General features: G+C 44.4%; 1 protein-coding gene and 1 pseudogene across 1 annotated transcript in view; one reads left to right on the top strand and one right to left on the bottom strand.

Moving 5' to 3' along the window:
- SFI1 (SFI1 centrin binding protein) overlaps positions 1 to 17,647 on the bottom strand; it is a 120,434-nt gene that overhangs the window by 82,355 nt on the left and 20,432 nt on the right. Inside the window, exons 3-4 of the mRNA XM_032139845.2 lie at positions 2,594 to 2,767; positions 664 to 738 (exon numbers count right to left, since the gene is read on the bottom strand). Of these exons, the coding sequence (XP_031995736.2) occupies positions 664 to 738; positions 2,594 to 2,767 (249 nt within the window). The remainder of the gene's footprint in view (positions 1 to 663; positions 739 to 2,593; positions 2,768 to 17,647) is intronic.
- LOC116459084 (histone H2A.Z-like) lies at positions 9,152 to 10,564 on the top strand (annotated as a pseudogene).

Here is a 17,647-nt window from a genome sequence, read left to right as displayed (position 1 = left end):
GGCTGGGATTACAGGCGTGAGCCACCGCGCCCAGCCCTGGCTAATTTTGTATTTTTAGTAGAGACGGGGTTTCTCCATGTTGGTCAGGCTGGTCTTGAACTCTCAACCTCAGGTGACCCGCCCACCTTGGCCTCCCAAAGTGCTGGGATTACAGGCATGAGCCTCCATGCCTGGCTGCTCAGCTAATTTTTGTAGAGACAGGGTTTCACCAGGTTGGCCAGGCTGGTCTTGAACTCCTAACCTCAGGTGACTCGCCCGCCTCGGCCTCTGAAAGTGCTGGGTTTATAGGCGTGAGCCACCGTGCCCTGCCTGATTCTTTCATTTGGTCACTTGCTTGTTATGTTTTCTTTCTCTCTTTTTCTTTGAAGCTGAAGGCCACAGTAGCTAAAGGCCACACCATTGAACACTAAAACTTAACCTTCGCTGGCTACTTTGTAGATAACATTCACAGCTCACCATGAATGCAGCTGCAGTCAACTAACAGGTATGAAGTTACCACTGTATTACATGGTTATATTAGGGACTGCTTCTGCCTACTGGAGGCTGGGGAGGAACAAGAGAGGAATGTAACAGCACAAGCCATAATGAAGTTTATATACAGGCTTAATATAAAAGAAAACCCTAGAATGAACTCAATACAGTTATGTTGTTCTGAGCTAATACTACCTGGCTTTAGAGGGAAATACTCTTCCAAAAGTCATTCGAATCCATAAATTTAAGAACTTTCTGGCCACGCATCTGAAAGAAGGAAAAAAGGGATATACATATTTTAAAATTCCATTTGGCTTACATCATCGGTTTTCTGGAAAGGAAAGGAAGCCTTTAAGGTCTCAGGGGGAGGGACGTTAGTATGAATCAAAAGGCGGTATCATAGCTAATTTTGCATCATACAGGGCATAAGATGGGGCAGATTTATAAAGCTAAAATCAAGCAGATTATTTTAAAAAAATATTTTCAATATAAATTGTCAATGAAGAGATAAAAACTTCAAAACTGAGGTACAGGAAGTACATCATAATTCTTTTGTTCATATTATTCTTCCAGCCTAAAATGCCCCGCAAATGCCTGAACCTTCTCCAATGTAAACAGAGTGAGCAGCTGCGTACTCTCAGCACTCTGTTCAAACCCCTCCTGTAATGTTATGACACCATATCACAGTGATCAGCTCACAGGGTGTCTGTCATTCCCTCTGCACTGTGAGTCCCTGAAAGCAGAAATTGGTGCTTTATAGTACCTCCAGTATACTGGTATACGCACAAAGGTGGCTTGTCTTTTTTTTTTTTTTGAGACACAGTTTTGCTCTGTCGCCCAGGTTAGAGTACAGTGGCCCAATCTCTGCTCACTGCAAGCCCCGCCTCCCGGGTTCACTGCCATTCTCCTGCCTCAGCCTCCTGAGTAGCTGGTAGCTGGGACTACAGGCGCCCGCCACTGCGCCTGGCTAATTTTTTGCATTTTTAATAGAGACCGGGTTTCACCGTGTTAGCCAGGATGGTCTCGATCTCCTGACCTCGTGATCCACCCACCTCGGCCTCCCAAAGTGCTGGGATTACATGCGTGAGCCACCATGCTCGGCCAAAGGTGGCTTGTCTTACAGAGTGAAACCTTGAGCTCAACTTAAAATACACCTTCTCCTGCCCTTTATCTGGCTTATTCTTACATTATCCTCCAGGGCTCAGCTTAAACTCCACTTCCTCCAGAGAGTAACTGCTGGCTATACTATTGTGGCTGTTCTCGCCATATTTGCCTGTGGTACCATATCCTTCTCCTCTCATTGCACTAATCTCACTTTATTGTTGTGGCTTAACAGTCTATCAAGACTACCTGATTTTAAACTCTCATTAAGTCATAAACCAAGATGATCTTATTCACTTTATATGCTCAGCATCTAGCGTAACACCTGGCATCGGTAAGCACCAGATAAATCTGTTGTTGTTTTGAGACGGAGTCTTACTCTCACCCAGGCTGGAGGGCAGTGGAGCAATTTCAGCTCACTGCAACCTCGGCCTCCCAGGTTCAAGCAATTCTTGTGCCTTAGCCTCCCAAGTAGCTGGGATTACAGGTGTGCACCACCACACCCAGCTAATTTTTCGTATTTTTAGTGGAGACGGGGTCTGGAGCTCCTGACCTCAGATGATCCACCTGCCTCAGCCTCCCAAAGTGCTGGGATTACAGGTATGAGCCACCACACCTGGCCTGATAAATTTTTGAATGAAGAAATGGATGTCTTCAATATACCTAATCAAGAGTAGCAGAAGTGTTACAGCTATTCCAGAATTCACCAGAAAATCCAGGGAGAAAAAACAGTAGCAAAAAGAGTAGTTCCTTCTTTCTTGGACCACGTTAGACTTCTTCTGGAAGAATCTCGATAGCGTCATATTGCGAGGCACAAGTGGAGAAATGAAAACATTCAATGACAGATTTTATGTCTGCAGATTCCTGAATATCCTTTTCATCTGAACATTCTACTATAAAGAACAGGCATCAAGATCTCCCACTAATTGTGGTGGGAGAATAAGAATCATTCCCTCATTTTAACCAAGAAGGCAGAACAAAAGAAAAGTACCCATTGACTAGTGGCCACTCATAAGCTCACCTGATGCGCAGTTCTCTTAACCGGCCCTGTCGGGTACAAGTATGTGTGCCACGATACTGCACTAGATGACTGGTACTAAGTAACTCCCTCCGGATCCCAAAGGATGCAGAAAACTTCTTGTTGGTTAGTGTCTTTGCAGAATAAGGTTTCTTAACTGCACCATCCTTAAAATACCTTAAATTTGAGGAGGAAGGAGGCAAGGAGAGAATAAAGTTAGCTCTGCATGTGATGCAAATACTTTTAATATACAAGCAAAATTAAACAGATAAGCTCATTGAGACTGACAATACCTATGCTTCAAGGATAATAAGCAGCCCAATCTGACAGAAATATTGGCCAACCACTACAGGTGGGTACTGCTGGGTGAACTCTAGGCAGGAACTACAGAGCTGTAGGGTACCCCCGGAGTCATTAGGTCTAACACGGTTTTCTTTTGTTTGAGACAGGTTCTCACTCTGTTGCCCTGGCTGGAGTGCAGTGGCGCGATCTCAGCTCACTCAACCTCTGCCTCCCAGGTTCAAGCGATTCTCCTGCCTCAGCCTCCCTAGTAGCTGGGACTACAGGCACCCACCACCGTGCCCAGCTAAGTTTTGTATTTTTAGTAGAGACACGGTTTCACCATGTTGGCCAGGCTGGTCTTGAACTCCTGACCTCAGGTTATCCACCCACCTCAGCCTCCCAAAGTGCTGGGATTACAGGCTTGAGCCACCGCACCCGGCCAATTTTTTATTTTTATTTTTTTAGAGAACGGTCTCACTATATTGCCCAGGCTAGTCTCAAACTCCTGGGCTCAAGTAATCTTCTTGCCTCAGCCCCCCAAAGGGGTGGCATTACAGACATGCACCACTGTACCTGGCCTGATCTCACTCTTGATCTCTTGCTTCAGAATATCTGCACTGAGGGTAAAGCACACGTATGTATACACAAACACACACACAAAGTTTAATATACTTTTTAAAAAATTTTATTTTATTTTTTGTTTTCTTGAAATAGGGTCTTGCTATGTTGCCTAGGCTGGTCTTGAACTCCTGGGCTTAAGCAATCCTCCCAACTAAGCCTTCCAAAATGCTGGGATTACAGGTGTGAGCTACCACACTCAGTCTCCTAGATTTTATTTTATTTATTTATTTATTTTTTTTTTTTGAGACGGAGTCTTGCTGTTGCCCAGGCTGGAGTGCAGTGGCGCGATCTCGGCTCACTGCAAGCTCTGCCTCCCGGGTTCACGTCATTCTCCTGCCTCAGCCTCCCGAGTAGCTGGGACTACAGGCGCCCGCCACTGCGCCCAGCTAATTTTTTGTATTTTTAGTAGAGACAGGGTTTCACCGTGGTCTCAATCTCCTGACCTCGTGATCCACCCGCCTCGGCCTCCCAAAGTGCTGGGATTACAGGCGTGAGCCACCGCATCCGGCCAGGTTTTATTTTTTAAGAACAATTTGAAGTTTACTGCAAAATTGTGAAGAACGAACAGACTGTTCCCACATACCCCTTTTTCTTTACACACACACAGCTGTATATGCTAAAATGAATATGTTTAAAGAAATGAAAGTCAAGCGTGAACATATTTGCAGGGCACGGGGTAACTATAAAAAGTAAGGTAGAAGCATTAATCACAACAGCCAAAAGGTAGAAGCAATCTAATTTTTTTTTTTTAAAGACAGGTTCTTGGCCAGGTACAGTGGCTCATGCCTGTAATCCCAGCACTTTTGGAGGCCGAGGCGGGAGGATCACCTGAGGTCAGGAGTTTGAGACCAGCCTGGCCAGCACAGCGAAATCTCAGCTCTACTAAAAATACAAAAATCAGCCGGATGTGGTGGTGGGTGCCTGTAATGATCTCAGCTACTTGGGAGGCTGAGGCAGGAGAATCACTTGAACCCAGGAGGCAGAGGTTGCGGTGAGCCACGCCATTGCACTCCAGCCCAGGCAACAGGACAGGACAAGACAGGACAGGAAGAAAGAAAAAAATAAGATTCCCTGATAGTTCCAACATAGGTATTGATGGCGAGGCATGGTAGCTCACGCCTGTAATTCCAGCACTTTGAGAGGCTGAAGCAGGCGGATCACCTGAGGTTAAGGAATTTGAGACCAGCTTGGACAACACGGTGAAAACCCGTCTCTACTCAAAATACAAAATACAAAAATTAGCCAGGTGTGGTGGCACACGCCTGTAGTCCCAGCTACTCAGGAGGCTGGGGCACGAGAATCGCTTGAACCCAGGGGGCAGAGGTTGCAGTGAGCTGAATGCACTCCAGCCTGGGCGACAAAGTGACACTCTGTCTCAACAACAACAACAAAACATAGGTATTGATATGGTTTAGCTGTGCCCCCACCCAAATGGCATCTTAAGTTGTAGCTCTCATAATCCCCACATGTCATGGGAGGGACCTCATGGAAAGTGATTAGATTATGGGGGTAGTTCCCCCATGCTGTTCTCATGATAGTGAGTGAGTTTCCACGAGATCTGATGGTTTTATATGGGGCTTTCCCCCACTTCACTCTGCACTTTCTTGCCTGCCACCATGTGAAAAAGGACGTGTTTGCTTCCCCTTCCACCATGATTGTAAGTTTCTTGAGGCCTCTCTAGAAATGCACAACTGTGAGTCAATTAAATTTCCTTCCTTTATAAATTACTTATCTCAGATATTTCTTCATAACAGCATGAGAACGATCTAATACAGGTATCATATTTGAGTATGGTACTGTTCACTGCTTTGCTTCTATAAAATTATCTTGTACTACTCTCAAAAAATAAAACTTAAATCTAATTAAGTCTCTAAATCGAGTTACCAATTTGCAGAAAAAGGTTGAGAACAGAGGATGGAAGAACATGCTAAAATGCACAGGCCCTATAAAAATACCAGTGACATTCTTCACATAAATAGGAAAACATCTTAAAAATTGTATAGGACTACAAAAGACCCCAAATAGCCAAAGTGATCCTGAGCAAAAAGAACAAAGCTGGAGGCATCACACCACCAGACTTCAAAATAAACCACAAAGCTGTAGTAACCAAAACAGCATGGTACTGGCATAAAAAAAACAGACACATAGGCCAATGGAATAGAACAGAGAGTATCAAGTTATTAAGCTACTTTATCTATCTGTCTGTCTGTCTATCTGTCTGTCTATCTATCTATCTATCTATCTGCGACAGAGTCTCATTCTGTTGCCCCACTGGAGTACAGGGATGCAATCACAACTCACTGCATCCTCGACCTCCCAGATTCAGGTGATATTCCCACCTCAGCCTCCTGAGGAGCTGCAGCTACAAGTGCATGCTACCACCTGGCTAATTTTTGGTAGAGATGGGGTTTTGCCACATTGCGCAAGATGGTCTTGAACTCCTAGGCTCAAGTGATCTGCCTATCCTGGTGTCCCAAAGTGCTGAGACTACAGGTGTGGGCCATCGCACCCAGTGCCAATTTGTTTTTGACAAAGGCTCCAAGAACATTGGGGAAAGGACACCCTCCTTAATAAATGGTGCTGGGAAAAGTGAATATTTGGGCCGGGTGCGGTGGCTTACGCCTGTAATCCCAGCACTTTGGGAGGCCGAGGCGAGCGGATCACGAGGTCAGGAGATCGAGACCATCCTGGCTAACACAGTGAAACCCCGTCTCTACTAAAAACACAAAAAATTAGCCGGGCGTGTTGGCGGGCGCCTGTATTCCCAGCTACTCGGGAGGCTGAGGCAGGAGAATGGCGTGAACCCAGGAGGTGGAGGTTGCGGTGAGCCGAGATCACGCCACTGCACTCCAGCCTGGGGGACAGAGAAAGACTCCGTCTCAAAAAAAAAAAAAAAAAAAAAGTGAATATTTACATGCAGAAAAATGAAACTAGACCCCCCACCTCTCACCCTATATAAATATCAACTCAAAATGGATCAAAGACCTAAATGTAAGATCCAATACTAGAAAACTACGAGAAGAAATACTTCAAACATCTAGGAAAAGATTTTATGAATAAAACATCAAAAGCACAGGCAACAAAAGCAAAAATAAACAAAATGGGATAATCTCAAAAGCTTCTGCTCAGCAAAGGAAACAATCAACAGAGTAAAAAGACAACCTATAGAATGAGATTACAGGCTGGGCGTGGTGGCTCATGCCTGTAATCCCAGCAGTTTCGGAGGCCAAGGTGGTTAGATCACTTGAGGTCAGGAGTTCAAGACCAGCCTGGCCAACATGGTGAAACCCCATCTCTACTAAAAATACAAAATTAGCTGGGCGTGGTGGCATGCACCTGCAATCCCAGTTACTCGGGAGGCTGAGGCAGGAGAATCACTTGAACCCGGGAGGTGGTGGTTGCAGTGAGCCAAGATTGTACCACTGCACTCATGACTGGGTGACAGAGTAAGACTCCATCTCAAAAAAAAAAAAGAAATGAGATTACAAACATTACAAAAAATATGTGCAAACTATCTGACAGGGGATTAATATGCAGAATAGAACTCAAACATCTCAACAGCAAAAAAAAAAAAATCCAATTAAAAAAGGGGCAACTTTGGGAAGCTGAGGCAGGCAGATGGCTTCAGTCCAGGAATTTAACACTAGCCTGGGCAACATGGCAAAATCCTATCTCTACAAAAAATTAGCCAAGCATGGTGGTGTATGCTTGTAGTCCCAGCTACTCCGGAGGCTGATCTGAGAGGATAGCTTGAGCCTGGGAGGCAGAGGTCGCAGTGAGCTGAGATCCCACCACTGTACTCCAGCCTGGGTGACAGAGTGAGACCCTGTCTCAAAAAAAAAAAAGGTGGGGGGAGCAGATTCTCTGAATAGACATTTCTCAAAAGAAGACATACAAATGGCTAACAAATATACGAAAAAATGCTCAACATCACTATCAGGAAAATACAAATGAAAACCACAATGAGGTGTCATCTTACTTGTTAGGTGGCTATTGTCAAAAAGACCAAAAAAAATAACAAATGCTGGCAAGGAAGCAGAGAAAAGGGAACACTTTTTATTTTTATTTATTTTTTTTTTTGAGATGGAATCTCACTCTGTCGCCCAGGCTGGAGTGCAATGGCGCCATTTCGGCTCACTGCAACCTCCACCTCCTGGGTTCAGGCAATTCTTCTGCCTCAGTCTCCCAAGTAGGTGGAACTACAGGTGCACGCCACCAAGCCCGGCTAATTTTTGTATTATTAGTAGAGACAGGGTTTCACCATATTGGCCAGGCTAGTCTCGAATCCCTGACCTGGAGTGCAATGGCATAATCTCAAAAAAAAAAAAAAAAAAAAATAGTAGTCCTTGCCATGGTGTGCTATTGTGCGACTTAGGTTTAATACAAAAATCACTTGCTTAATCTACAAAGAACATTTACAATTGCCAATTAAAGAGTAGAATAGTAGAAATACATCAAGATTTGGAGTAAAAAAACACCCTGATTCCACAGATTTGAAGTTTATGGCAAATCACTTGATTTTTTCCTACCCTCAGTATCCTCCCCTGTAAATGCAGATAACATTGTTTGGGGTTGTGGGAATCAAAGGAGATAACGGACTTCACAGATTTGAAGTTTATGGCAAATCACTTGATTTTTCCTACCCTCAGTATCCTCCCCTGTGAATGGAAATAATATTGCTTGGGGTTGTGGGAATCAAAAGAGAGAACGGACTTCACACTCTAAAGACAAACTGTTTACTATTCAGATACCTGAATTTCTAAGGTGTGATGACAGACTGGCTTGCTCTTCAGGCTCAGCTTCATAAAATAAATTTATGGAACCACAATACATATATTGAATTTTGTTAACTTGGAAATTAAAACTGGATTTTTTCCTCCTGATTTGGGAGAGTGGTTTCTAATTTCTAAAACATAGCATCATCAGTTTATACATTTACACTGAAGGTAGGTGAGACTCTGGCCAAATACTGGTCATTTGTAAATGGCCCTCCTTAACAAGACAATCTGTACAGGAAATTACATTATAAAAAGAAAATATCACTGTATTTACTGGCAGTAGAAGGAATGTGAAGGAGCAAATAATTATCTATTACTACAATGAGATATGTATCCTATGCCTGAATTTTCTGCTTTAAAAATATTTTTCTTATTATAAAAGCAATACAGCATATGTCCACACAAAAACTTGTACACAATGTTCACAGCAGCATAATTCACAATAGCCAAAAGGTGGAAACAACTCAAATGTTCATAAACTGATAATGGATAAAAAAAATGGTCTATAGTTCACAATGGAATATTATAGAGCTATAAAAAGGAATAAGGCCAGGCACTGTGGCTCACACCTGTAATCCCAGCACTTTGGGAGGCCCAGGCGGGTGGATCACAAGGTCAAAAGATCAAGACCATCCTGGCCAACGTGGTGAAACCCCGTCTCTACTAAAAATACAAAAATCAGCTGGGCATGGTGGCGCATGCCTATAGTCCTAGCTACTCGGGAGGCTGAGGCAAGAGAATTGCTTGAACATGGGAGGCGGAGGTTGCAGTAAGCTGACATCACACCACTGCACTCCAGCCTGGTGACAGAGCGAGACTCCATTTCAAAAGAAAAAAAAAAAAAGGAATAAAATTCTGACACAGAAACCTTGAAAACACTATGCTAACTGAAATAAGCCAGACGCAAACGGAAAAATATCACATGATTCCACTTACGTGAGATGTCTAGAACAGGCAAATTCTTAGAAACAGAAAGTATAATAAAGGTTATAAAGGGTTAGGGTAGGAGGAATGAGGAGATACCATTTAATGAAACAGAATTTCCACATGGGATGATGAAAAGTTTTGGGTATGGATAGTGGTGATGGTTACACATTGTCAATGTACTTAATGGTACTAAATTGTACACTTAAAAACGGTTAAAATAGGCTGGGCATGGTGGTTCATGCATGTAATCCTAGCACTTTGGGAGGCTGAGGCAGGTGGATCAGGAGTTCGAGACCAGCCTGGCCAACATGGTGAAAGACTGCCTCTACCAAAAATACAAAAATTATCCGGGCGTGGTGACACACGCCTGTAATCCCAGCTACCTGGGAGGCTGAGGCGGGAGAACCACTTGAACCCATGAGGTGGAGGTTGCAGTGAGCAGAGATCGTACCACTGCACTTGAGCCTAGGCGACAAAGCAAAAGTCCGTCTCAAAAAAAAAGGGCCAGGTGCAGTGGCTCACACTTGTAATCCTAGCACTTTGGGAGGCCAAGGCAGGTGGGTCTCTTGAGGCCAGGAGTTCAAGACCAGTCTGGCCAACATGGTGAAACCCTGTCTCTACTAAAAATACAAAAAATTAGCCAAGCATGGTGACACATGCCTGCAGTCCCAGCTACTCGGGAGGCTGAAGCACAAGCAGCACTTGAACCTAGGAGGTGGAGGTTACAGTGAGCCAAGATCACGCCACTACCCTCCAGCCTGGGCAACACAGTGAGATTCTGTCTCAAAAAAAAAAAAAAAAAGGGTTAAAATGAAATAGTAAGTTTTATGTTATATATATTTTACCACACACACACAAAACATAAACTCTCTGGGCAGTTTGAATCACCGTGCCATGAAGCAATAGGTGGTAGGATCTCACTGTGTGTCTGACTAGCCCTTTCTCTGCCTTGTTTGAGCTTCGGCAGAACTTGCAAGGCTGGTGGTAAGGCTGAGAAGGACACTGGAAAGGCCAGGACAAAGGTGGTTGTTTCCCGCTCACAGAGAGCCTCCTTACAGTTCCTGGTGGGCCATATTCATAGACAGACACCTGAAATGTAGGACGACCAGTCATGGATGTGTGGGGTCGTGACTGCCACTGTGAACAGTGCAGCCATCCTTGGATACCTCACTGCAGAGATACTTGAAGTGACATCAAAGGCACTAAAAGATTTAAAGGTAAAGCTATTACCCCTCATCATCTGCAACCTGCTATTAGTGAAGAAGAATTGGACTCTGTCATCAAGGCTACAATTGCTGGTGATGGTGTCACTCCACACATTCGCAAGTCTCTGATTGGGAAGAAAGAACAACAGAAAACTATGTAAAGGATGCCTGGATTTCTTATTATCTCAGGTCTCCAATTAATCTAACAGCTCTCTAAGTGTTGGTGATTCCAGGGGAATACAGGCATGCCCCATGACACCTGGCTAATTTTTAAAAAATTTTTTATTAAAGACAAGGTCTCACTATGTTGCCCAGGCTGGTCTTGAACTCTACTTTTTTTTTTTTTTTTTTGAGACAGGGTCTGGCTCTGTTGCCCAGGCTGGAATGCAGTGGAACAATCACAAATTACACAGCCTTAGTCTCCCAGGCTCACATGATCCTCCCACCTCAGACTCCTGAGTAGCTGGTACTATAGGCAAGCACCACCACACCTGGCTATTTTTTTTTTTACTTTTTGTAGAGACCGGGTCTTACTATGTTGCCCAGGCTGGTCTCGAACTCCTGGACTCAAGGAATCCTCCCACCTCGACCTCCTAAAGTTCTGGGATTATAAGTGCCTGAGCCACCATGCCCAAATGGAAGTAGTGGATTTTGATTGAGATGACTATTTTTTAGATACTGCCTGGATTTTAATTATGATGCAGAAGTTATATCAACAAACATTTTGTTTTGTACATGTATTACTTCCCCTCTGGCAATAGAGGTCATATCCCAAACTAAAAAAAAAAACCCTCCATGAATATTATAAGAGCCACTGAATTGCACACTTGAATGAATTGTATAATATGTGAATTATATCTCAATGAATTTTAAAAATAAGAAAGCAATATAGAACCATTTTAGGAAATCTGAAAAAATGTTGGTAACTATAAAGAAAACAATGAAAGTAGCTTATAATCCTGCTCAAAAAACCCACAAGCAAAGCTAAACTATACAGTGTTTAAGGATACACAGTTGGGTAATAAAACCATGAAGAAAAGTGAGAAAGTAATTACTATTCAAGTCAAGCTAGTAGTTTACTCTCTGAGGGGCAGTCAGTGGGTTTGGAAGGAAGTTCAGAAATGACTGCCAAGATCTTTTTTTTTTTTTTTTTTTTAAACAGGTGGTGGTTACAAAGGTGTCTGCCATATAATAATTCACTAGGGTACCCACTTGTTTTATGCCATTTTCTGTATTTGTGTTATATTTATCAGTAAATAATTTTTGGCCAGGCACAGTGACTCATGCCTGTAATCCCAGCACTTTGGGAGGCTGAGGCGGGTGGATCACTTGAGCCCAGCAGTTCAAGACCACCCTGGGCAACATGGTGAAACCCCATCTCTACCAAAAATACAAAAATTAGCCAGTGCCATAACCCAGTCTCAAAATTAATTAAAGTTTAAAATAAAAAAATTTTTGGCCAGGCAGTGACTCATGCCTATAATCCCAGCACTATGGGAGGTCAAGGTGGGTGGATTGCTTAAGGCTAGGAGTTGAGATCAGCTGGGCAACACAGAGAGACCCCATCACTACAAAAAATTTAAAAATTAGGCTGGGTGCAGTGGCTCACGCCTGTAATCCCAGCACTTTGGAAAGCCAAGGCGGGTGGATCACCTGAAGTCAGGAGTTGGAGACCAGCCTGGCCAATATGGTGAAACCCTGTCTCTACTAAAAATACAAAAAATTAGCCAGGCATGGTGGCACACGCCTGTAATCCCAGCTACTTGGGAGGCTGAGGCAGGAGAATTGCTTGAACCCACGAGGTAGATGTTGTGGTGAGCCAAGGTCATGCCACTGCACTCCAGCCTGGGCGGGAGAGCAAGACTGTGTCTCGGAAAAAAAAAAAAAAATTAGCCAGATGTGGTGATGCATGCCTCTACTCCCAGCTACATGGGAGACTGACATGGAAAGATCACTTGAACCCAGGAGTTCAAGGCTGCAGTGAGCTATGATCATGCCACTGCACACCAGCCTGAGCGACAGAGCAAGACCCTGTCTTAAAAAGAAAAAAAAAAAAAGGAAAAGAAAAGAAAAAAAATGATAGATGCATAGTTCGCTGGTTTTCAGTCTTAATTCCTTTAAAATACATGCATTTAATGCTATACATTAAATGCATAGTTCGCTGGTTTTCAGTCTTAATTCCTTTAAAATACATGCATTTAATGCTATACATTAAATGCATTAAACCCATTATACATTCCTCTAAACATGACTGTAGTTGTATTTCATATATTGATAGGTAGTATTTTTATGAGCATTACAACGTATTTGCTAACTTCCATTATGATTTTTTCTTCAATCTTTATGCAAAAGGATGCAAAGCAAATCAACAAATGGAAGAGAGGCACAGGGCAAAGTCTGGAAGAAATCAAGTGCAAGCTTCCAAGAATCCTCTCCCAGCGGAATCACAAAGGACACTCTTAATTCCTCTGGCACTGAATTGTGATAACACGTGAGAAGTGTTGTGTATCAGTGAAGCTTATTAGAGACTCAGTACCCAAGCTTTTACTGAGGGCTGGTCAGACAGGCACCCTCTGCCTAACACATACCAAAATTCCAGACTCCTAGAAGGAGTGCTAGTATTCAGCATAAACAACATTGCATGAACACACAACAGTGTAGGTCCAGTTAACTATTCATCAGTTAGGGAATGGTGGGAACCCTTCTGAAATCTAAGTTTCCAGACACCAGCCAAGGGTCAGCCTTGTAAGCAGTATTTTCTAAGAACAGCAGCCACAAAGGGAAAACAAACATAACAGAGATGATCAAAGAGAAAAGCTGGTTCCTTAAAAAGACTAATACAGTTGACAGCCAGTGAAACTGATCAGGAAGAGAGAAAACCAAATAAATGAGGGTCAACTCTATATTTCTATAAACTAGCAATAAGGAAAAAACAATTATATATATTTATATACTACGTTCAAATGGCATCACAAATATCAAACATAGGAGTAAATCTAATAATTTTATAGGCAAAATGGAGAACTCAGTACCATATAGATGTCAGTTTTTCCCACTCTGATCTATAGATTCAAAGTAATCGCAATTAAAACCCCAATAGAGGGCTGGGCACAGTGGCTTACACTTGTAATCCCGGTACTTTGGAAGGCCAAGGCGGGTGGATCACCCTGACTGAGAACAGGAGTTCAAGACCAGCCTGGCCAACATGGTGAAATGCCATCTCTACTAAAAATGCAAAAAAACAGCCAGGTGTGGTGGCGGGTGCCTGTAATCCCAGCTACTCTGGGGGCTGAGGCAGGAGAATAGCTTGAACCTGGGAGGCAGAGGTTGCAGTGCGCCAAGACTGTGCCACTCCTGCTGGGCGACAGAGGAAGACTGTCTTAAAAACAACAACAACAAAAAAAACCCAACAACAATATATTCTATTTTGGGGAGGGAGAGGACTTCACAAGTTGATTCTGAAGCTTTCATAGAATTACAAAAGACCAAGAATAGTTTAGACATTCTTAAAAGTACTAGATAAGCAGTCTTACTCAGATATCAGGCTTATTGTAAGGCTACATATTCAAGACATCACGATTTTGTAGCAGAAACAAATTGACCAAAGGAACAAGGTACATAGCCAAGAAACAGACTTGGCCTTAATGGACACTTGAGTAATGATAAAAATGGCACTATAGAGCAGTTTTTTCAATAAACTGTGCCGGGACAATTACATACCCATGTGAAAAAAAATGAAATAGGATCCCTAACTCACATAATCAACAAAAGTCAATTTCAGGAGGTCTGGAAAATAAAATGTAAACAGCAAAATAATGAGTTCTTAAAGATGATACAAAATATCTTCAGCCAGGCATGGTGGCCCGCACCTGTAATCCCAGCACTTTGGGAGGCCGAGGCAAGCGAATTGCTTGAGCCCAGGAGTTTGACACCAGCTTGGGCAATGCAATGAAAGCCCACCTCGGCCGGGAGCGGTGGCTCACGCTTGTAATCCCAGCACTTTGGGAGGCCGAGGCGGGCGGATCACGAGGTCAGGAGATCGAGACCACGGTGAAACCCCGTCTCTACTAAAAATACAAAAAAATTAGCCGGGCATGGTGGCGGGCACCTGTAGTCCCAGCTACTCGGAGAGGCTGAGGCAGGAGAATGGCGTGAACCTGGGAGGCGGAGCTTGTAGTGAGCCGAGATTGCGCCACTGCACTCCAGCCTGGGCGACAGAGCAAGACTCCGTCTCAAAAAAAAAAAAAAAGAAAGCCCATCTCTACAAAAAATACAAAAATTCGCTGGGTGTGGTGGCACACGCCTGTAGTGCCATCTATTTGGGAGGCTGAGATGGGAGGACTGCTTAAGCCTGGGAGGTTGAGGCCACAGTGACCCTGATCGTGCCACTGCAATCCAGCCTGTGTGACAGTGCAAGATCCTGTCTCAAAAAAACAAAAAAAAGGCTGGGCGTGGTGGCTCACACTTGCAATCCCAGCACTTTGGGAGGCCGAGGCAGGTGGATCACGTGGTCAGGAGATCGAGACCACCGTGAAACCCCGTCTCTACTAAAAATACAAAAAATTAGCTGGGCGTAGTGGTGGGCACCTATAGTCCCAGCTGCTTGGGAGGCTGAGGCAGGAGAATGGCGTGAACCCAGGAGGCAGAGCTTGCAGTGAGCCGATATTGTCCCACTGCACTCCAGCCTAGGCAACAGAGCGAGACTCCGTCTCAAAAAAAAAAAAACAAAAACAAAAACAACAACAACAAAAAAAAACAGAATATCTTCATGACATCAGGGAAGAAATAGATTCCTTAACCCTGACAGAACACACATTAATTAGGCCGGGCGTGGTGGCTCACGCTTGTAATCCCAGCACTTTGGGAGGCTGAGGCGGGCGGATCACGAAGTCAGGAGATCGAGACCATGGTGAAACCCCGTCTCTACTAAAAATACAAAAAATTAGCCGGGCGTGGTGGTGGGCGCCTGTAGTCCCAGCTACTTGGAGAGGCTGAGGCAGGAGAATGGCGTGAACCCAGGAGGCGGAGCTTGCAGTGAGCCGAGATTGCGCCACTGCACTCCAGGCTGGGCGACAGAGCAAGACTCCGCCAAAAAAAAAAAAAAAAAAAAAAAAAAAGAACACACATTAATTACAAAGGAAAAGACACAAATTTTACTAAGTTAAATTTTTTTTTCTTTTTTTTTTGAGACAGAGTCTCACTCTGTCACCCAGGCTGGAGTATAGTGGCACCATCTCAGCTCACTGCAACCTCCACCTCCCAGGTTCAAGTGATTCTCCCGCTTCAGCCTCCCAAGTAGCTGGGATTACAGGCATGCAACACCACATCTGACTGATTTTATTTATTTAAATTTATTTATTTATTTGTTTGAGACGGAGTTTCGCTCTTGTTGCCCAGGCTGGAGTGCAATGGCGCGATCTTGGCTCACTGCAACCTCCGCCTCCCAGGTTCAAGTGATTCTCTCACCTCGGCCTCCCGAGTAGCTGGGATTACAGGCATGTACCACCATGCCTGGCTAATTTTGTATTTTTAATAGAGACGGGGTTTTTCCATGTTGGTCAGGCTGGTCTTGAACTCCCGACCTCAGGTGATCCGCCCACCTCAGCCTCCCAAAGTGCTGGGATTACAGGCATGAGCCACCACGCCCGGCCTGATTTTTTTATTTTTAGTAGAGATGGGGTTTCGCCATGTTGGCCAGGCTGGTCTTGAACTCCTGACCTCAAATGATCCGCCTGCCTCGGCCTCTCAAAGTGCTGGGATTACAGGGGTTGAGCCACTGTGCCTGGCTTTCTTTTTTTTTCTTTCTTTCTTTCAGAGTTTCACCCTGTTGCCCAGGCTGGAGTGCAGGGGTGCCATCTAGGCTCACTGTAACCCCCACCTCACAGGTTCAAGCAATTCTCCTGCCTCAGCCTCCCGAATAGCTAGGACTACAGGCACACACCACCACACCTGGCTAATTTCTGTATTACTAGTAGAGACGCGGTTTTGCCATGTTGGTCAGGCTTGTCTCTAACTCCTGACCTCAAGTGACCCACCCTCCTCGGCCTCTCAAAGTGCTAGAATTCGCCACAGCACCCAGCCTAAAATTTAAAACACCTTAATTCATCAAATGATGAAGAGAACAGAGGGAGAAGGTATTTGTCACACATAAAACATACGAAAGATTCATATTCAAAAGTAGAAAACCTCCTATATATTAATTAGTACAAATACTCAATATACAACTCATTAGAAAAACATGAATAAGACTTGAATATGTACTTCAAAAAGAGAAAATCTAGATACCCAATAAACACATAAAAAGGTACTAAGCCCCAGCCGGGTGCGGTGGCTCACGCCTGTAATCCCAGCACTTTGGGAGGCCAACGAGGGCGGATCATGAGGTCAGGAGATTGAGACCATTCTGACTAACATGGTGAAACCCCGTCTCTACTAAAAATACAAAAACAAAATTAGCTGGGCATCGTGGCGGGTGCCTATAGTCCCAGCTACTCGGGAGGCTGAGGCAAGAGAATGGCGTGAACCCGGGAGGCAGAGATTGCAGTGAGCCGAGATAGCGCCACTGCACTCCGGCCTGGGCGAAAGAGCGAGACTCCGCCTCAAAAAAAAAAAAAAGGTACTAAGCCCCAGCCAGCACTTTGGGAGGCCGAGGTGGGCAGATCACGAATTCAGGAGTTCAAGACCATCCTGGCCAACATGGTGAAACCTCGTCTCTACTAATAATACAAAAATTAGCCAGACGTCGTGGTGCATGCCTGTAGTCCCAGCTACTTGGGAGGCTGAGGCAGGAGAATTGCTTGAACCTGGGAGATGGAGGTTGCAGTGAGCCGAGATCACGCCACTGCACTCCAGCCTGGGCAACAGAGGGAGATGCCATCTCAAAAAAAGAAAAAAAAAAAGGTACTAAGCCACAACAGGAATTCAGGAAATGAAAATAGGAATCACAATTAGGCTGGCACATGGCTCACGCCTATAATCCCAGTACTTTGGGAGGGTGAGGCAGGAGGATCACTTGCGCTCTGGAGTTCAAGACCAGCGTGGGCAACCAAGCAAGACCCTGTCTCCACACACACACACACACACACACACACACACACACACACACACACAATTAGCCAGGCACGGTGGTGCATATCTATAGTCCCAGCTACTTGGGAGGCTGAGGAGGGAGGATTGCATGAGCTGGCAGGTCGAGGCTGCAGTGAGCCATGATCATGCCACTGTACTCCAGCCTGGGTAACAGA

Source organism: Hylobates moloch, unplaced genomic scaffold, assembly GCF_009828535.3.
Source record: "Hylobates moloch isolate HMO894 unplaced genomic scaffold, HMol_V3 SCAFFOLD_19, whole genome shotgun sequence".
NCBI classification, from domain to species: Eukaryota; Metazoa; Chordata; class Mammalia; order Primates; family Hylobatidae; genus Hylobates; species Hylobates moloch.
This window is presented reverse-complemented; position numbering and strand designations above follow the sequence as displayed.